The 23,009-nt window shown below is 34.6% G+C and overlaps 1 protein-coding gene across 4 annotated transcripts in view; it reads right to left on the bottom strand.

Moving 5' to 3' along the window:
- OSBPL8 (oxysterol binding protein like 8) overlaps positions 1 to 23,009 on the bottom strand; it is a 160,073-nt gene that overhangs the window by 62,703 nt on the left and 74,361 nt on the right. For all 4 annotated transcript variants that reach the window (XM_087814528.1, XM_016199405.2, XM_016199406.2 and 1 more), the window contains one exon: positions 13,284 to 13,412. In XM_087814528.1, coding sequence (XP_087670654.1) covers positions 13,284 to 13,412 — 129 coding nt within the window. The remainder of the gene's footprint in view (positions 1 to 13,283; positions 13,413 to 23,009) is intronic.

Genomic DNA, 23,009 nt, shown 5'->3' with positions numbered 1-23,009 from the left:
GTCATGCTGGCTAGATTCAACTACTGTCAAGTTTAAAGCAGGGCTGAACACTCTTAAAAAATATCTGGGTTTACATTTGAATCTACCATTTCTCCCATTTTAGGTTACATTATCTATGTATGAAAACAAGTAAAAATTACAAAAAAAAGAATGTTGCCAGATCATTAAAATAGTTTTGAAAGTCATGTGAGACATTTCTATTAGAAATAGATTTTAATCTATAAACATAATTTTAAAATGCTTTGCAAAATTCAAGTAACCACCTATTGATAAATCAGTTTAGTGAGTCACAAATAGCATTATAAAAAATGAAATATAATAGACCAGGGTAGGAAATATGGAGTGCATACTCTGATATCAAAAGGCAAGTTGTTTCATGAATCATTTGTTTTAGGCTTTATATACATGTAATATATACAATGTTTTGGATAGTGAAATAAAATGTATTTCTCACATGGGTAACAGTCAAAATTGGAAACCATGACATAAACAATATTATTTCTTTTGATATTCCCTAACATTAAACATAACCAATTGCAAAATTTTATTAACAGCTTGCCACTAAAGAGACCAACTATATATATTACCTCTGGTCTGGTGGTTCTTTCAATATTAAAGTGGCAGATATCTGAGCAGAGGCAAAAACCACTAAAGGCCACAATAAAAGGGTTTTCTACATGTTTCCTGCTGTATGCCCAAAGAAAATGCCCAGCCTTAATTTCTCTTTCTATAGGGCCAAAAAATTAGACTAGAAAAGGCAACTCACTGTAATATTAGAACTCTAATGAGTTCTCTAGACAAATTCCAGACCATGTCTATTTAAAAAACAGATGAATAGCAAACACAGTTGATATTTTGAAATAATCTAATTTGGTAGTTGGAAAATCAATTTAAATTCTATAAAATTCCATATGAACAGTCATGATAAAATACTTTGGTTTAGATTAGGATGAAAGTATTATAAGAACTGTATACTTTATCTCGAATCCCAAGCTAATAAAACAAGGCTTTAAGAGATTTCAAAATCCTTAAAGAAGAAAAGTTGGAAAAAGATCAAAATACTGAAAACAAAAGCAACCAAGAAGAATTTAATAAAGTACTATGTCCAAATATGAAGAGAACTACTACCCCATAAAATGAACTAAATATCTAAAGGTGTCACTACACAAATTCAGCAGTAAGTTCCCTTTCAGTGTAAGCAATTCAAATAAGACTACAGTTCATACACTGAAGCAGCTCAGTGTTATTAAGCAAGTCTATTAATAACTTTCCAAAGGACATAACCTTTGCTTTAAAATAAAATAAAGCTCAACAATAAAGCTCTCTGTAAATTTCCATCCACCAGTACGGCAAAGTAGTTTCTTAGCAGTTAATTAGTAAAATCTTGTTAATGATTATGTCTTAAAAATTATACAATGCAATCTTACTATCCTGCATTTCCTCAGAAAATAACCATAGATTTTCTACATTAAATATGTTCTCACCATAAAAGCACATGTAAAGGGAGAGAGAGAGAAACATCAATCGACTACCTCCTGCATGCCCCTACTGGGGATCAAGCCCGCAATCCAGGCATGTGCTCTGACTTGGAATGGAACCGGTGACCTCTTGGTGCATGGGACGACACTCAAGTAACTGAGCCACACCGGCCAGGGCATCATCCCTTTTTTTTTTTTTTAATCATGTATCTAACACTATACAATGTATTGATTCATTTTACATAAATGTCATAATACTGCATGAACTTTGTTTTGTATATATGTCCATATTGATGCCTGTAGCTTTAAATCATTCATTTCATTGTATGATATACTACTATATATATTGTAATATATATATATTCATTCCCCTGATGGGACATTTCAATTTTTCCAGATTTTTTTCCTCCTGCAAACAATTCTGCTGGTACATATTTTGTGAGAGTTTCACTATGTCTAGGATATAAAAAGGAGTAAAAAAGCTTAGGATTAGGGTGTGCTCATCTTCAACTTTTTAACACCAAAACTGTTTTCCAAAATTATTCTATGCTTCCACCAGTAGTAAAGGAGAGTTCCTGTTGTTTCACACCCTCACTGACACTTGTAATTGTCAGGCTTTAAAATTACTTCAATCTGGTAGGTGTGAAACGGCAATTCATTATAGTATTAATTTACCTTTGCCAGTTTCCTAGTGATGTTAAGCATCTTTTCACACTTAATCACCATTTGTGTTACTTCTTGTATAAATAGTTATTCATGAGTTTTGGAAATTTTTTTTTCTAGTGAGTTTTGGTCTTTTTGGTTGATCCACAGGAGTTCCTTACTTTTCCTGAATATTAATTCTTTGTCAGTTACATGCATAGCAATCTGTTTCTTCACTATTTTTATATCTTTTGATGAACAGATGCTCTTAAGTTCACCAAGAAAGAATGTCAGTCTTTTTTCAGTGTGTGTGTGTGTGTGTGTGTGTGTGTGTTATTAAACCATTTCTTACACCAAGGACATAAAAACACTTTTCTGTAGTTTCTAAAGTTTAAAAGCTTTATCTTTCACGTTTAATCTAACTGATTTTATAAATAGTGGGAGAGATCTGGTTTCATTTTTTTTCTCATATAAACTAATTTTCCCCAAACGATTTATTGAGTAATATGTCATAAACTGAGTTTCCATATATGCTTGAGTCTGTTTCTAAGTCTTTGTTGTGTTTCATTCATCTCTGTTTCAGCACCAATACATCCTGCCCTATTTATCAAAACAGTAGAGTAAGGCTAAGTAACCGCCAGCCCTTGCTTGGCTCTGCTTCTTCAGGAGTGCTTTCACTCTTTTTTGCCCTTTGCTTTTGCTAGAGAGTTAAAAAAGATGACCTTATCAAGTACCATGAAAAAAATCCTGCAGAGAAATGGATTCAAAAAACACTGACCAGATGAAATCAATTTGAGAAGGGACATGGTAATAATACTGAATTTATCAACTAGGAACATGGTATGTCTCTCTATTTATTAAGAATACATAATGCTGCCCTAGCCAGTTTTGCTCAGTGGTTAAAGCGTGGTTCTGAGGACTGAAGAGTCTCAGGTTCGATTTTGGTCAAGGGAATGTACTTCAGTTGCGGGTTTGATCCCTGGCCTGTTGGGAATGTGCAAGAGGCAATCAATTGATGTGTTTCTCTCACACTGATGTTTCTCTCTTTCTCCCTTCCACTCTCTGAAAAGCAATGGAAAAAATATCCTCGGGTGAGGATTAAAAAAAAAAGAATATATAATGTTGCCCAGCCAGTGTGGTTCAGTGGTTGAGCACTGACCCATGTACCAAGAGGTCACTGGTTCAATTCTGGGTCAGGGCACATGCCTGGGTTGTGGGCTAGATCCCCAACAGGGGTCCTGCAGGAGGCAGCCAATTGATGTTTCTATCTATCTCTCCTTTTCTCTCTAAAATCAATAAAAATAATTTTTAAAAAAGAATACATAATGTTATACTTTTCTATGTAAAGATATTTCACATCTCTTATTAGATTTCTTGCTATGTACCTTATTTCCCGTTATTTTAAACAGTATTTTTTGAATTTCATTTTTCTAACCATTTGTTACTGGTACATAGACTGCAGTTAACATATATGCAGTAACTTCTTAATAATTTTCATAATTTACCTTATTCACTGGCTAAATTTCCAGTACATTGTTGAAACGAAGTGTAGAAAGTACATACCTTTTCCTTGTTCCCAATTCTAACTTTACAAGGTTAAGAAAGTTCCCTTCTATTCCTAATGTGCTACGAGGTGCTTTTTTCCAATCATGCACAGATGTTAAAATTTGCAAATATGTTTTCTTTATTAGTAGGATGACAACACATATTTTCTTCTTTGATCTGTTACAGTGATAAATGACAATCATAAATTTTCTAATATCAAACCCATCCCTGCATTCCTGGAACAGCACTAATGTGGTTGTAACTTAATTTTTTTATATATTTGTTTGATTCACTTTGTTAATAATTTATTTAGAATTGCTACATCTAGGTTCATGAGCAAAAAATGTTTTGTAACTTTTCTCTCTTGTAATGCCCCTGTCTGCTTTTCATATACAAGCCTCATTTAAGGACTGTTTCTTTTTCCCTTTGAATTCTAAGATGCCATCAACTATTATCCATATTCCTGACTTTCAGAAATGTCATAAACTATGAGGGGGGAGAAAGAGACTGATGGCAATTTTAATATGCCTAACACATATCCCAGATTCACAGATGTTATAAAGTGTGTAACAAAGGGCAACAGAGATTGTAAAACACCATCAAAGATTCAATCCAATTTCAGAGATGTTAAAATTCTTAAAATTTGTTGGCTTTAAGTTATTTATATTATCTTTTAAACATGTTTGTTTTTGTTGTGTCTCCTTTTTATTGTTAATGATGCCTATTTCTTCTCCCCCCCCCCTTAATCTTGCCAAAGGTTTGATACTTCTTATGAGGTTTTTCTAAGAACCAACTTTGTCTTTCCTGATACTTTCAACTATGCCTATTCTCTTATCTTTATTAGTTCCTTCCATCTACTTTGGATTAATCCTATTATTTTTGTAAATTAAATGCTTACTTAATTACTTTTCAGCCTTCTTTCTTTAAACTATTATTTTTTAAATTTCCTGCTTGGGAATTGTAAGGCTCCTTAATCAGAGAATTGTTGTCTTTCATCAATTCTGAGAGGTTCTTAGTTCTTAGCACTATCCCTTTTAATATTGCCTTTAACCCATTAAATTATAATTTGAAACATCATTCCAATTGGTGCAGACTTTGGTCTGCCTGTTAGGTAGTTTATGCAGACTCTCTCTAATGGCGTTACTCCATGTGTTTACTGATTTTTCCACTTCCTTGCCAGCATTTGGTGTTGTCAGTGTTTTAAATTTTAGCCATTTTCATAGGTGCATATGGTAACTCATTATTGTTGTTTATTGATTTTTAATTATGAGCTCATATGCAATGCTCTGGGGCCTGTATTTAAAATACTCTTTTTCTAAAGAGGATCTGTGTCAACTCTTCTGAACACCCAAGGTTATTTTAAACAAAACTGGGAGCTGTTTTTGTTTTTGCCACAGAAAGTTATGAATTCTGGCCTCAAGCCAGAATGCATTTGTGCTTCTCAAGGAAGAAGCCCTCTCTTCTCCATTCTACTTAGGGACAAGATCAAGACAGGCAAATACACCACCAACTTCCTCTGTGGGAATGTTTTCCAGTTTTTGTGGGGTTGTTTGTATGATTTTTTAAACTAAGAATGCTGCCCTTCGGGACTCCTAATTTCATATGAAGAGATCTCCAATTCAAATTTCCATCACGAATGAGCCTTTCCTCATTTCTCTTGTTAAAACCCAAGCTTTAGACCTTCAGATATTAGCAAGTGCTAGTCAGGACAAATGCTGGCTCAAGAGCTCATTTGGATTCCTACTCTCTCAATTATTCTCCGCGCCCCTCCTGATAATTTCATTACTTTCCTGATAGTTCAGCAACACTTTAAAAATCAAATTTTAAAACACTGCATCTAGCATTTTTATGTTCTTATTAGGAAGGTTTTTTTTTGAATGTCCAGATTGCTGTGTTATGGGAACTGGAAGTTCACTTACATGTTTTCATGTTTCCTTATGTCCCTAAATTTTCTAGTAACAAATTAAACTCTTGAAGGCAGGGGCTGAAAATATCATTTTTGGTTTGTTCTTGCTTTTTAGTATGGAACTATGTATCAAGCAGCCTAAATACGGATCAGCTCCATAAAGGAGACCCTTGGAAAATCGTGTACTCCCCACGAGGGGGTATTTGTCCATTTGTCACCAACATCCTTCCTTCACCTAGAAAGTGATGAGTTTGCTAAACTTTCACTGTTTCATCCTTAAGTAAAATTTGGATACGTTCAAAGTTACAACAACCGAAGGAAATGGAAGGAACCAAAGTACTCCCAGGTGTGAGTACTGTTTATTTTCTCTCAGAAAATATGCAAATGTAACTTGATAAATTAAATTGATATCACCTTGCTACATATTTATAAAAAATACAGAAAACTTGACTCTCTACACACCTCAAATAAGAAAAAAAAATGTAGCAATCAACTGTATAGGTGAAATTCTTTTACTATTCTTGCTAAGAAGGTGTTATCAATCCCTCAGACTTCGGAAACAAATGAGGGGAAATCCCAATAGCAAAGAGCTGAGGAACTAATGCATGTAAGATCTGATAATCCTTTAATGTGTCTTAAGTAAAAAAGAAAATACACACACACACACACGACATATATTGGGGGAAAGTATCCTTTAGTGTTCTTAATGTTCATCTTACTGCTTTGTTAAAAAAGGCCTGGCAAGGATAAGATAGACTCGTCTCATCTTTGTAAAGATGCTTAAAACAAAGCTAAATTATTCTTTCTTACTTTTCAACAAATGCTTTCAAAGTATTTCAGTTTCCCTTGTAGAAGCATTGGAAAAGCTGAAGAACACAGATATTACAACATTTCAGAAGAGAAATTTGAAAAATATTTTATTCTAATTTTCTTAATTTGCCAAATATATATTCTCTTTTATTATTTCATAGGTACTTCCATAGCTCTATGAAGCAGCTACCCAAACTCAAGAAATTTCAAAACAGAAAACAAACATGTGTCTTAAGAAAAAACTTCAGAAATCTAACATATAAAGAAAACAATGTATGGCTATAAACCAAAGCACAGCATTCAGGACAGAAAAATTAAAGGTAGTAGGGGTGGCGTGGGGGGAGATAAATTCAAGTTCTCTTTCAAGTAAAACAGTTTTCGTGAAATATAACAGACATATTCAAGAACACATTTGTTATGTGTTCCATACACACATGATCTCATTTATATCCAGAACTGATCCTAGAAATGTCTTACCAAGGAAGGAGGAACTGCTTCGATTCATGGAAGAAAATGACTCCTAGGTCTCCCTTCATCTGTGAACCACTTTAATGAAGGTACTCAGTGTTAGTCACATGAGATTATACCAGCAACATCTAAAACTGTCACCCTGGGGAACCTGGTAGTCTTCACACTTGCACACTGTCAAAGAAACCCTCCTTGAAAGCTTTCTATTAAGTTGTAGACATAGACCTATCATATCATGTTTAATGCTACCACAGCATTCAAGGGGAAGGGACTTCTCAGGTTTAAGAGAAGTTACAAAAAAATAAGAGAAACACAGTACTAAATACAGATATTTTAATTCAAACCTAGATGAACAAAGCACTTTCTGAATTAATTTTAATGAAACTGATTAAGTAAGTAAAACTTTTAGTTTCAAAGTTTTTTTAAAATTTTAAATACTTAAAACTTAATTTGAAGTGGATTCATTTAAGTTTTGGCAAAGCAACATTTTATATTCTCTCAGAAAATACTACAATTGAAAGATAATTTTAAAAACATAAAACCATGCCAAATAGCCTTTTATGACCAAAAAAATGAAAGAGCAGCTACAAGATAAATTATATTAACTCATCAAGCTTTGATAACAATCGCAAACATGACCCAGTAGGATGAGCTATAATTTAGTCTCGAGGGGGAAAGGGTGACAACAAGCCTAATTAACCTATGTCTTTCTTTTTTTAAATTTATCTTTATTGTTCAAAGTATTACAGATGTCCCCTTTTTTATGTCTTTCTTGAAAACCAACTAAAATACATTAAGCTCAAACAAGTCACCATAAAACAAATACCATCCTATTGAAGAGGCTGTAATCATACTTAAGTTAAAATTATTTTGAAGTAAACTAGTACTTAGTCTTTGAATAAGGGAAAGAGTCTGGCAAATATACAATTTTTGTAATAATCTGATTCACCATCATAATCTAAATGTATAACAAATAAAATAAAAAAATCTTGCTGTGTGTGGGCTTTAGTGAGGAGAGCCAGAGTCTCTCAGTTCCTCAAGAAAAAAGAAAATCCTAAAATGATAGAAGAAAACCACACTGCAAAAAAAACCCACACAGTTTCTAAGGGATAATGACCCACTACAAATTAGTATGAAATAATAAGCATGAAAGAGACTCAGCCAGAAAAAAGGAATAATGAGAATCCTTGCTATTTTAAAGCACTGACAAAACATAAATTTCTAGAACCATGGCATGTATAACACAAAAATAAAACAGTTGATACTGTAATTCATTCCAATATAGTGGAGTAGTTAAGACTATGGGCTTTGACAATCCTGAGTTTGAAACCTGCCTCTGACATTTACTAGTTTTGTGAATGTGAACAAATTTTTAACACCCCCTAATCCTCAGTTTTTTCACTTGTAAAGCAGACACAGTAACTGTTGCTATATCTTGTGGGGTTGTTTCAAGAGTTAAATATAATTTTGCATATACAACTTGTGACATGATGGCCAAACTCAGTAAGTGCTCAACAGACGGTCGCTATTAGTATAAGTCCAACAAATATCATCAAAACAAATGCCATCATCTTCTTGCTGTATGGTCATCCACTCTCTTGTAGGACTCTCTTTTAGCAATCACAGGAACAATATTACATGTGAAGTTCAAGTTGGAGAATAGCTACCAGCACAGGAAGGTAATCCCCAAAATTGCATTTATTCATTAAAAAATTAGACTGTAAGCTTTACAAGGGCAGGAACCAGCACATAAAAGGTGCACATGGCCAGCCTAAATTCAATAGGGGTAGAGGTGGAGTAGGGATAGAATCCATTTCTTGGTGGGGTTGCAAGGACACACAGAAATATACTCAAGGTCCTCCCTCCTCCCCCTCCTCCCACCAAAATGTCATCCTATTACAACACTGGCTGTAAGGCCAGGATCTTGTTAGCTTGAAATCACGTTCAAGTGCAGATGGTACTCCTTGGGTTTAGTTCCTCACATAGAGCTCCTTAGATACAGCTCCTCGTAAGTCAAAATCCCATCACCACAAAAGATAACTTAGTTGCCCCACTGCAGTAAGCCAGGGATAAGACTGCAATAAACACTTGAGTTTATTGAGATGCAGGGGATGGAGAGTTATACAGAAGGCACATAATGGTACCATAGCAATTGTGAAATCTGCTGGGCACATGTCATCAGCAACTTGAATGGAACACAGTTCGGCTCCCTGAAAAATAGTCCTCTGTGAATCTTGACTCTGCCTCTGGGGTCCTGGCTCCATCCTCTGAGTCATTCTGCCTCATAAGAAATAGTCCATGTTTACAACAGGGTAGCTTTCTCAGCCTGCTTCCTGCTCATGGAAGATTGGGATACCCCCCCACACACACACACAGAGGCTCTTTTTAATTGAACTATGTCTATTCTTTCTGTCTATCCTATGGTGTTTCCATTAGAACCATTCTTATAAAAATTTTGTGGCTTTCCTATGAATTTTATTAAAATTTAACTCCACTGGAGAGATGCCACATCTACAAATGTCTTCGAGATAGTCCACTTTCTACTTTGGGCTGAGTGTCATGGTGCTGTGGAAATGAGACTTAGAGCCTTGGAAGGTTTTTTGATTAACTGAGACATTCTAAAAAGGTACGCCTTTAAGACTCTTTGAAGTCCTTTTGTCTAGCTGGAAAGCTCTAAGAGGACTTGTCTTAAATCTTTTTGAGGTCTCAACAAAGAATTTTACAGAAGCCCTCTTGATCTGATTTTTACTCTGAGGTCATTTTTTACTGACAGCACCCTGAGATTTGAGTATTAGATAAGCAAAGGGGAGGGAAAGGATATTTCACAGTGGAAGACCAGAACAAATAAAAGCGTACTCTCACTGGGGAATAGTGAAGAAAGTCATCTATCTCGATTCATGATGAGGGGAAACACAAAATGAAACTGGAAAGGCAGAATAAAATCAGACATACTAAGAGCACTGACTACCAGATTACAGAGTCTGCAATTTATGCTCTCCATTGCTGGTTTTCACTTGCTGGTCCAAATGTTACTACATCATATACACTTGGAGAGCTTTATAAGTTCACAGCCTCACCCTAGAAATTTTAAAAGACTGCAATAGAATCTGTATCTAAGCAAAGTTCCCAGGTGATTCTCAGACACAGCCAGACTTAGGAGTCACTGCTCTAGGCAACAGTCAGCTATTGGCTTTTTGAGAATGGGAACGACATAAATGTAGGCATTTAATGAAGTTTTCAGTTACAAGCATAAATAATAAAAAGTGGTATTTTCATTTATAATTTTCTATTTCTCCTTATTTATATTATTTCCCTCAGAGACCTACTTCATAGAACCTATGTATTTTCTGGCCATATACATCTTGAAGAACCTCAATCTCATCATAACCTTAACACATAACAATAATTTTGTTTGGTTGGGTTATTCTGTTAAGGAAGATAAGCCTAGTATATTAGAGGGCAAGGTCCTAATAGAAGTTAGAGTCTGGGTCTATGTAATGTAGGTATGAAATTATAAGGACCTGACCTAAGATGGTGACAGTAAGAATAAAAATGAAGCAAGAGATCAAAGCCTTGACATTAACACTTCTAGAAAGGGGGGGGAGGGGAAATCACAGAAAATGTTGAGAATCAGAACAATGTTTTCTAAGCAGCCCTAAGACAATTAAGATCTCTCTTCACAGAAAAATTTCAGTAACAAATGTAAAAAGAATGTCAGAATTAGAAAATCACAATTTTTCAATCCCTAATGTTATAACTTATCCAATGATCATCAAAGAGTGCTTATAATAAAAACTTAAGTGAAAACAATACATCAAGGAGGCAATCAAACAAATCCAAAAGGTCACTCTATGGGGACACTCACCCAGTTTCTTTAAAAAGTAAAAGGCACAATAGAAAATAAAAGTAAACAAGGAGACTGTTCAGGATTAAAGGAGATATAATGACATAATAACCAAGTATAATGTATGAACCTTACTTGGATCCTGGTTTTAACAAGCCTGTAGTAGAAAGATTAGGGGGCAACCTGGAGCATTTGAATATGGACTAGGTGTTAGATTATATTAAATAATTATTAATTTTGTTAGATGTAATAAAGTTTTTACTGTAATATAAAAATGTCCTAATTTAAGAGATGCATTAGGTAGTCTGGGGCACAACATCATGAGGTCTATAATTTACTCTAAATATTTCAGCCCCCCCTAAATAAATGAAACAAACACAGCAAAGGGTTAATAAATGCTTAAATCTACATGATAGGTATATTAGTGTTCATTGTACTAGTCTCTCAAATTCCCTGTGTGCCTGAAAATGTTCTTGGATAAATGAGGGTAAATTATTAGTAACCAACCCTTCTGTTGCTTCACTGAGTTTCAAGTTAAAGAATTCCTTCAAATATTCTAGTGTATAGATACATGAATCAGAAAAGCCACATCTAAAACAGTCAAAATTCTAGTACACAGAATGGAAAAACCAGGTAAGCTGTATCCTTTCAGAATTTTGTCTTACTGAAACTTATTTATACCAGTGTACCATATATGCATCTTCAGGCTTCAAAAAAAAATGGGGGAACAAAAATTCAAACATTCCAAAAATAAATTCAACAACTAAGCAATAAATGTTAATATAGTATTCATTTTTATCTTGTGGTATAGTTTTTCCAGTTCTAACAATGCTATATAAAAGTGTTTCGATCTAACACTTGACTAGAAAAACATTTTCCACTGAAATAAAGTAGAAAAATGATCATGTAACTTACTATTTACCAGTTAATACTCATTTAAAAAGAACTAAAGCCTATTTCAAAGGATAATTCATAAAGTAACACCACCAAAACCTAATTATACAGACAGTATAACGTTCTTAAGTTATTGGTTTTAAAAGCAGAAATCTTTCCTCCATAGCTATCAGTAGTACCACAGGAGAGTTCAAAGCATTTGGTTTAAATGAACTTTAGCTAAGGAGTAAAATCCAATACATAAAACTTATCAATTAAGAATTAGAAAGTGAGATCCATGATCCCTGAGGGTCCCCAAGACTCTTTTAGAGGGTATAGGAGGTTAAAACTATTTCATAATACTTTTTCATTGCATTGATTATTTCCACTAATGGTACAAAAGCAATGTTGGGTAAAACTGCTAGCACTTCAGCACAAATCAAGGCAGAGGCATCAAACTGTAGTAGTAGTCACTGATTTCTTCACTGCCAAGAACTTGCAGTAACTGGCCAGTTTCACTTACAAATGTCCTTGATGAAGAAGTAAAAATTATTAATCTTAAACCTTGAGTACAGGTAGTTTAAATATTCCATGTGAAAAACGAGAAGTATGTGTAAAGCACTTCTTTATACTATATTTTAAAATGTGTCAACACTTGGTAGATCTGCATAATTTAGTGACCAACTATTTTCCAGATGACTAGTGCATAATGTTTCAAAATCATGTATGAGTAAAGGGCCACTAAAAGTTCAAGATACATCAATGGATTTTAATTCAACAGAGTACGAAAAGCTTACTGATATGGTTTCAGATTCCGTATTGCAACGAACATTTAAGAAACTACCACTAGTCAATTTTGATGCAGTATAAAAGAAGAATGTCCACAATTATGTCTAAAAGCTATTATTGCCAATGACACATATGTGGGAGGCCAGATTGTCTTCACACAGTATTTCAATCAAATTATCACATCACAACAGATTGACTGCAGAAGCAGATATAAAAATTCAGGTGTCTTTTTTTAAAGCTAGAAATTAAAAGGATTTTCAAAAACTGTAAAATAGTTCTCAACCAAAGGCGATTTTTGTCCCTCAAGGGATATTTGGTCATATCTAGAGATATTTCTGGTTCTCATAACTGGGGAAAGTGATGCTGCCATCTAGTGGGTAGAGGCCAGTGATGCTGCAAAACAGCCTACAATGCACAAGACAGCTCACATAACAGATCATCCAACCCAAGATATTATTAATAGTGCCAAGGTTGAAGAACCCTGTGGGAAAAGAATACCACTCTTCTCACATAGTTGCTTTTCATAAAAACATGTTATTCATATTCACATGTAATGGGTTTACTATTCTAATACTAACTAAATAATAAACAATTTTAAAAATTTCTTAGTTTTAATTTACAATACCATAAATATCAATAGGTTAACCCCTGTAAACAAAAGCTTTTTGGGGTCTTCAATAATTTTTACCAGTCTAAAGCAGTCATAAGACCTAAAAGTTGGAGAATCGATACTTTGAAGAACAGTATACAAAGCATGCTGGAATTAAAGGACTCTAAAGGAAAATGTACTCATTTCAAGAGTAGTATGGGTGACCAGAACAAAGAAACAAAAAACCCTATAAAGACAAAGGGCTCAAAAGAAAAAAGTTATAATAGACCCAAAACGTCATTCTCCTCTTAAAACAAACATTAAAACCACAACTCTTACCCTGGCTATGAGGGCTTGCTGGACTAAAAGATGGCTGATATAAATCTCTGGTTAGAGTTGGAGAAGCTTCTTTCCCTTGGCGCTGACTCATCTTTCCTGGTGTCAGAAGTTGAGATTCTTCACTGTTTGCTACCACATATCAAGGAAAAAAGAGGGAAAAAATTAGAACTTCAGTGCTAGATTTATATAATGACATAGTTAATAACAGAACTATGATTGAACCCACCTCAACAGGTATAGTAATTTTATCAACTCAACACTTTAACAGGTTTGCATAATTGTTTTGTTTTCTTTTAATTTGCTATCAACCCTCCCAAAATTGATACATATGTGTGAGTAAAATTATAGACATTATAAAAATGAAAATGTATATTCAACTAATAAAAGTACTCCAAGATTTACTGTGCTATTAATATTAACTCTCTATATAAATTTACCAATAGAACAATAAGCAAAAGACAGCCATTTCATAGAAGAAATACAAATGGTCAATAAACATGAAAAGATACTCAACCTCATTAGTAATCAGAAAAAATACAAATTAGTAGCAGTATTAAATAATATTTTACATTCACTGGAATTTCTACTCTAATTTTCATGGACAGCAGGTATAATTCCTGTTTTAGAGATGGGAAACTTGAGGTTCAGAGATTGCCTTGTCTCAGACTAAGTAATTGAGGTAAGATTCTAACTCAGGATGATTTGGTTCCAAAGTCTGGCTCTTAAAAGCTTGCTGCCCCAATAACCACTTTAAATAGTGTTTCAGGCTGCTATTCTCCCACTTGGCCAAGCTACGAATAGAGGAAAGCAATGCCCAGTTTCAGAGAGAACAGAAAAAAGAAAAATACTCAATGAAGGAATAGGGCAAATAATCGTGGCCAACACCACAGTGCCCTAGGATCTCCACATCCTTTTATGTTTTTGTGCTTTCAGCCTAAAAAAGCTTTAGTTTTATTTTGAATGAGAATAATTGTCTTCACTCTAGATTTAATTTTTAACATAACCAGAACTTCATGTTCACATTTCAATCATCTTTTTAAATCAAATTGCTTTGACATGTTTTCTATTGTGCTAAGTTTTCAAAATTATATTTTAGCTCCTTAAATTTCAAAGCAAAAATTCAGAAATATGTTCATTTATCATCCAAGTAAAGACATAAAAAAGTTATTTTCCCATCAAATCCATTTAAAAAAGAATCTACTCGCTGACGACTCCTAAATTTATATCTTCTCCTAGACTCAAACTGACATACCCAATTGCCTGCCTTATAATTGCCTCTATTCTTTAACAGGCAACTCAAATTTATCCAGAACATAATTCTTGATTCTGCTTATCCTCCAAACCTGCCTCTCTCCTAACTCTGTTAGTGGAATCACTATTCCCCTCCCCCATGTTCTCAGGTCAAAAACCTTAGATGTATTATTCAATTTTTCTCTTTCACACTTCACATCCCATTTATCTCTATTTCAAAATTTATCTGGAGTCTTTCTATTTCTCCCCACTTCTACAACTACCACCCTGGTTCCAAGCCACTACTACCTTTCTACTGGATCACAGCAGCAGATTTCTACCTTGTCTCCAGACTTAGGGCTTGCTCCTTGTTTGTATAAAGTTCATTCTCTACATGGAAGCCCAAGCAACCTTTGTAAATCATAAATCAGATTTGCATCACGCAGAAATATCCTCAATGGCTCTTCATTGTACCTACAATAATTCCATGGCCTAGAGATTCAAGAGTGCCTGGCCCCTGCTTATTTTCTGAACCTCATTCTCTACCATTCTCCTCTTTACTTCCTTGGCTCTAGTAATAATGGCCTTCTTGGTATTCCTCAAAACACACCATCCTGCCCCAGTATCTGGGTCTTTATACCTCTGTTCCCTCTATCTGAAATACTCCTACCCCAAATCTTTTCCTTATTAACCCCTCTCATCATTTGCTGTTGTGTTCAAATGTCATCTCTTCAGAAAAGCCCTTCATGGTGCCTTTTGATAAATAAGTTTCTATTTTAATATAGTATAATGTATCAATTATTTTGGTTAATTTTCCATTAGTGCCCACTCCACCAGTTATACTCTTCACTTTACATGATTTTTACTATAGCTCTTATCACTATCTGAAATTAAGTCATTTTTTATTTTTATTTTTTTAAAATATATCTTTATTGATTTCAGAGAGAGGAAAGGAGAGGGCTAGAGAGAGATGGAAACATCAATGATGAGAGAGTCATTGATCGAGCCCACAACCCGGGCATGTGCCCTGACCGGAAATCGAACCCTGATTGCCTGGATTCTAGGTCGACAATCAACCGCTGAGCCACGCCCGGCTGGGCTAAGTCATTTTTTATTATCTGCCTTCATTAATCCATAAATTCCATAAGAGAAAGAAATTTTGTCTGCCTTATTTTCCCATAAGTCCTCAAGTCCTGGCATACTGAAAGTGTTCAACGAATGAATCAAAAACTTTTATATTTTTATGATACTTCATTATCAAAAAGTATATTGTGGCTCCTTCAGTTACTAATCCAAGATCTGTTTAACTCCTAAAAATTATTACTGAAACTAAAGACATATGGTGCTGATATAGAAAGACAAATTTACCTAAAAAACATAACAGAGAGCTCACAGAAACAAATTCATTATATGCAGCCTAGATATATAATAAAGGTAAGGAAGGAAAAGACTATTCAATTACTGATACTAGAATAACTGGTTATCCATATTGGAAAAATAGGTCCCTATCCTCAAACCACACACAAAGAATAATTTTATGAAACTTAAAGACAATATAAAATGCAAAACTTGAAAACTCTTAGAAGAAAATATGAGAATTTCTTTTCTTTTTAGATAACTGTTTTGTTTTAAACATGTTTTTATTGATTTGAGAAAGGGAGAAAGAAAGAGAGACAGAAACATTGATGAGAGAGGAATATGAATTGGCTGCCTCCTACATGCCACTGACTGGGGATTGAACCCGAAACTGGGCATGTGCCCTGGCCGGGAACTGAACCAGAGAACTCTTGGTTCATGGGTGGATGCTCAACCATCGAGCCATACAGGCTGGGCTAAGAGAGTATCTACATAAACAAGGGGTAAAGAAAGATTCCTTAGAAAAAAATAAAACAGAGTTCCAAGATGGAGCAGATTGAGTGGAAACTACGTGGACACTCTCCCAGGTCCAAACTGAGATTACAACTAAAATATAGAAAACCCACTGTGAATAATCAACTGAAGACTAGCTGGAGAGCACCCTCATAACCAAGGATGTAAAGTGGAGACTGCATAGAGACTCGTAGGAAGAGAGGAGGCACAAGAGGGCTGGCCAGGGTCCTACAAGCAGCAGCTGAAGTTCCGGAGGGTATCTCAGCTGTAGGAGTTTTCCTAAACACCAAGCTGAGCTTCCCAGTTCAGAGCACCAGAACTGAGAAAGGTGCCCACATAACATCTGGCTGTGAAAAGCAGCAGGATTTCTGTCTGCCAGAGAGAAACACCTGGAAATGAGAGGCACTCTCCCAAAGAGCCAACGCACAACGTCTCGTGAGCAGTCACTCACCTTGGGCTCCGGCAGAGGGAGGGCAGAGCGGGCTAGAGCTGTGTGAGGAGAATTCAGAGATGCTGGCTGGGGGAATAGAGCTTAGAAGGCAGCTAATTGGATTGCTGCGCTGAGTCATTCCCCCAAACTGCAGAGGACATCTTTCTCAGGCAGAAATTTACCATCCACGCAGCTTTTGCCTGGGTGGAAGGAAGTAACTCCCCACCCACTAAAAACCTCTCACCCCACCTTATGGAGTTTCTACAGTCTCAGGCTCATTAAGAGACTAAATAACAATCAGTCTCTGGGTGCTCTGAGTCTTTGCCTGATTTGCTTCTGGGCCCAGGGGTTGGAAAAGTAGACTTTTGTGGGCATCCTGGTCCTTTCCAAATGCATCCAGCCCCAGCAGAGGAAACCACAAGCTGTCAAGTGTGGAAAGCTTCAAACAGGGTACTCAAAACCAGTTACAAACAGCATCTGACGTTGGCCTGCACCACAGACTATCCAAAAGACTGGGCATCCTAGCAGATCTACCTAATATATAAAAAAAATACAAACAGGTAGCCAAAATGGGGAGACAAAAAAACAAGCCCCAAAGGAAAGAACAAAAGAATTCTCCAGAAGAAGAGTAAATGAAATGGAGATAAGCAATCTATAAGAGAGTTCAGAATATTGATCATAAGGATGCTCAACAGCATGAGAAAAGAAATGGAAACTATGAAGGAAATTAAGAATGACACAGAATAAATAAAATATACATTGGAAGAAATAAACAGCAGATTAGGGGAAACTGAGGATCAGATCAGCAAATTAGAAGACAGGGTAGGAAAAAATCACTCAATTAGAGAACCAAAAAGACAAAACAATTAAAAAACAGGAGGACAGTTCGAGGAAGCTGTGGGATAACATGAAACATAATAATATTCACATCATAGGAATGCCCAAAGATGTAGAAAGTAAGCATGAGTTAGAGAACCTGTTTGAAGAAATAATGGCAAAAAATTTCCCTAACCTGCTCAAGGAAAAAGACACACAAGTTCGTAAGGCATAGGGAGTCCCAGGCAAGAAGAACCCAAAAAGGCCCGCACCCAGACATATCATAATTAAAATGCTAAAAATTCAAGACAAAGAGAGAATCTTAAAGGCAGCAAGAGAAAAGCAATCTGTTACCTACAGAGAAGCTCCCATAAGGCTGTCGACTGATTTCTCATCAGAAACTCCACAGGCCAGAAGGGTATGGCATGAAGTATTCAAGGTAATGAAAAGCAAGGATCTGAAACAAGACTACTCTATCCAGCAAGGCTATCATTCAAAATAGATGATGAAATAAAGAGCTTCCCAAACAAAAAAAAGGCTAAAGTTTATCACCACCAAACCAGCATTGCAAGAAATGTTAAAGGTACTGCTGTAGAAAGATGATGAAATAGAGAGAAAGGGAAACATAGGCATAAAGAAATAAAACGGCAATAGATAAGTACTTATCAATAATAACCTTAAATATAAATGGATTAAATGCTCCAATAAAAACATAGGCTAGCTGAATAGATAAGAGAACATGACCCAAATATATGCTGTCTACGAGAGTCCTACCTCAGAACAAAAGACTTACACAGGCTGAGAAAAAGAAACAAACTTCTGGAGGACTTTAAAGGACAGATTGAGAGCAATATAGTCATAGTAGATGACTTCAATCCCCCACTGACTTTACTGGATAAATAAACAAGGAAACAGTGACTCTAAATGATAGAGTAAATCAAATGGATTTAATTGATTGACTTTTACAAGATCATTTCACCCCCAAGCTGCAGAATATACATTCTCCTCAAGTGTGCATGGGACATTCTCAAAGACAGATCACATGTTAGGATACAAAACAAGTCTCTACAAGTTCAAGAAGACTGAAATCATATCAACCATCTTCTTGGGACTATATCAAACTTAAAAAGGTTCTGCACAGCAAAGGAAACCATCAACAGAATGAGAAGGTAACTTATTGAATATGAGAAAATATTTGCAAATCAAATATATGATGAGGGGCTATAATAGCCAAAATATATAAAGAACTCATAAAACTCAATAGCAAAAAAGGAAAAATCCTATTAAAAAATGAACAGAGTATCTAAATAGACATTTTTCCAAAAAAGACATACAGACGTTCAACAGGTACACGAAAGAGTACTCAACACCATTAATCATCACAGAAATGCAAGTCAAAACTACATAAGGAATCACCCTACACCTCTCAGAATGGCTATTACAAAATCAAGAAATAAAGTGTTGGAGAAGATATGGGGAAAAGGAAATCCTTTGGCACTAATGGTGGGAATGTAAACTGGTGCAGCCACTAGGAAAACAGTATGAAGGTTCCTCAAAAAATTAGAAATAGAATTACCATATGATCCAGCAATTCCATTTCTGTGTATTTATCTAAAGAAAATGAGAACACTAAGTTGAAAAGAAATATGCTGTCATATGTTCACTGCAGCATTATTTACAATAGCCAAGATATGGATACAACCTAAGTGTCTATCAATGAATAAATAGATAAAGGAAATGTGGTTCATATATACAATGGAGTATTATTCAGCATTAAGAAGAATAAAATCTTTTTTTTGAGGTTTTTCTTTAAAATTTATCTTTATTGTTGAAAGTATTACAGATGCCCGTGGAGATTAAACAAAAAGAACAAAATCTTGCCATTTGCGACAACAGAGATGGATGGACCTTAAGGGTTTTATGCTAATTGAAATAAGTCAGACAGAAAAAGACAAATAAGGTATGTAGAATTGGAAAAGAAAAACAAAAATAAAAAATTTAACTTATAGATATAGAGAACAGTCTGGTGACTGCCAGAAGTGAAGAGGTTGAGTGCAGTTGCAAAACGGGTGAAGGGGGACAAAGGTACAAACTTCCAAATATAAAATAAATAAGTCAAGTGGATGTTATATAAAGCATGGAGACTATAATTAACAATACTGTACAGTATATCTGAAAGTTGCTAAGAGAGTAAATCTTAAAAATTCTTATGACAAGAAAAAAAATCTGTAACTATGTATGGTGATGGATGTTAATTAAACTTATTGTGATCATCTTGCAATATATACAAATCTTGAATCATTACATTGTATACCTGAAACCAACATAATGTTGTATGTCAACTATGCCTCAATAAAAAAATTTTTAATACAAAAAAAGAAAAATAGGGGAGGAAACCTGAATGGTAATTTCATGGAAGAAATGCAAATGGTCAATAAATATACAAAAAGATGCTCACCCTCTTTAGTAATCAGAATAATACAAATCAAGATCACAATGAAAACTTTGCACTCAGTAAAACTGACAAAAAATAAGTCTGGTAATATCAAATAGATAAGCGTGGGATCAATGAGACATTTTAAGCACTGATGGTGGAGTATAAACTAATATAAGCACTGTAGAAAACTACTTAGACCTGTCTTACTAAAGTGACTTAAGCATACCCTATGGGTCTAACAATTCCACTCTTAGCTTTATAACTAGAAATACTCTTACATGTGTGTACCAAAAGACAAAAATAAGAATGTTGATAGCTATACTGTTCATAGTAGCAAAAATCACCACAACTTAAATGCTCATCAATTGAAAATAAAATGGAATTTTATGTTGTGGTATATGCATATAATGAAATAGTATGTAGCACTGAAAAAGGAGTGATCTACAGCTATACCCAATAACATGGCTAAATCTTGGAAATAAAATGTTAACTACAAAAAACAAGTCCCAAAAGATGACATGCTATCATTCTTATAAAATTAAAAACCAAGCAAACCTTAGTGATACATAAATTTTTAAAAAACAAAACAAAACAAAAAGTCTACTTATAAAAACTAAAGAATGATAAAAATTACAAAATAGTCATCACCTCTTGGGGGCTGGCAAGGGAAAGAACAGAGAAGATGCACATGGATGGACATGACATATTAAGATTCAAGTTCTGAAGTGGTAAATTCAAAATGTACTGACTATAATTATGCTTTATAATTTACATATGCTACATTTTTTTATAGTATCAGGCAGTACATTTAAGGCTAATTTAAAGTACATTATGAGAAGAACAACTAATAGAATTAAAGTATGCTTTAGTATTCCATCAGTAAGACATAGGTATCTACATCTTGAATAACTTTACCATATTGAAAAGGCAATAGTCTAAGAAGTGTACATTTAGTTCCATTCGACCCTTTCTAACTTCTTACTGATTGAGGTATTACTGTTTTGTTTTTTAAAATTTATCTTTAATGTTGAAAGAATTACAGATGCCCCCTTTCTTTCTCCATTGACCCCTTCTACCCTGCACCCACCCCCCACCCCAGGCACTCACCACACTATTGTCAGTGTCCATGGTATTACTGTTTTTCATTTTGATAAACTTGAAGTGAGAAGGTTTGTAGAAATAGCAATATACAGAATATACTTCCCTAGAAAAAAACCCAGAAAGCCTATTTTTCTAGTTTTCCTCTCATCCTATTCACAAACATTAAAAACTATACAAACAAAAAAGGATCTGCACATTATAAAAATCATTTTGATATCCTACATCATTTGCACAATTGTAGTCTAGTTAAGTATAAGCCCAAAAAGGGTAGTGACTTTGTTTTTATCTGTATCCCTTGGTATAAAAGTAACATAAATACTTGCTAAATGACTGAATAAATATTTGATGAATGAATCACTGCATGATTTCAGCGTAGTGTCTGACATTACAATCAATTACCTCACCTGCTAAAGACAGCATTACAGTGCCCTCTCCTGGTTTTGCTTTGTAGTGGAAGTAAAGTAACCGACTTTGCTATTCATATTGCTTTACATCTTTACAGTAGAAACTTATCACAATGGAATAATTAGTAGTAACATAATTAACAAACCAGTTGGGACTTCTAAGGAGAATATGACTCTGTAACTACCATTCTTTACCTTCTGAATTCAACTCAATATAAAATCTGAAGAATTTTATAAGCTTCAAAGTCAGGTGTTTGCCCTTAATCTAAGTGAAAGGTAAGATAAGATGAAGTTAAGTACTTATTTTAAAATCATAAATGATCTCTATGTAAATCCTAAGTCTCCCCTTACAGAAAGTATACCTTTTCTCAAATACTTAAATAATTTAAATATGTTGGTATATATAAGATTATAGCTTTTTCATTCAATGATATAGATCCTAATAAAGTACTATATGAAGTTACTTCTCACTCTAAAAGATATATTGTCTCCAGGAAATAATTATACAGTCCCCTTTTAACAGTTGGCAGAGTACAATATAAACTCATGCTTAATATATGATGTATGTTTTTATTTATATGTGCTTAAAATATTTAACAATAAATTTCTTCTATTCCAAATAAATTAAAGACCTCCATTTATAAAACTCAGTTCCTAAAATAGAACCATTTCAATTGATATTTTAAAAAATTAAATTCTATTTGTAAAGTTCAGCTGTGCTAATCAGTTTACCTGAGCCAACATCTGAATGCATGAGGTAATTAGAGTAACTGAAAAATCCACTGAAAATATGGGCCAGGTAAAAATAGTCTCCTCAATATATGGTGTTGAGAAAACTGGACAGGTACATGCAAAAAAATGAAACTAGACCACCTACTTACACCGTGCACAAGAATAAACTCAGAATGGATAAAAGACTTAAATGTAACCATAAAAATCCTAGAAGAAAACATAGGCAGTAAAAAAAATCTCAAGACATCTCACATAGCAGGATTTTCACCCGTACATTGCCTAGGGAAAGAGAAACAAAGAAAAAAATAAACAAATGGGACTACGTCAAACTAAAAAGCTTCTGAACAGCTAAAGAATGAACAAAATGAAAGGGAGCCCACTGTATGAGAAAACACATTCACCAATAATACATCTCATAAGGGGTTAATTTCCAAAATACACAAAAAACTCATCCAACTCAACACCAGGAAGACAAACAATCCAAGAGGGAAGAGATAAACCAAAGAACTTATATGCATATATGCATAACCCATGGACGCAGACAATAATGGGGTGTGGGCCTAGGGAGGGGGTAAGAGAGGCGTATAGGGGAGTCAATGGGGGGGAAATGGGACACCTGTAACACCAATTTTAAAAAAGGAGGAAAAAAATTTTTTTTAAATGGGCACTTCTCCAAAGAGGACATACAGATGGCCAAGAGACATGAA

This window comes from Miniopterus natalensis, chromosome 2, assembly GCF_054644295.1.
Source record: "Miniopterus natalensis isolate mMinNat1 chromosome 2, mMinNat1.hap1, whole genome shotgun sequence".
Taxonomy (NCBI): domain Eukaryota; kingdom Metazoa; phylum Chordata; class Mammalia; order Chiroptera; family Miniopteridae; genus Miniopterus; species Miniopterus natalensis.
The sequence above is the reverse complement of the archived record's forward strand: the minus strand, read 5'-3'. Positions and strand labels throughout refer to the sequence as shown.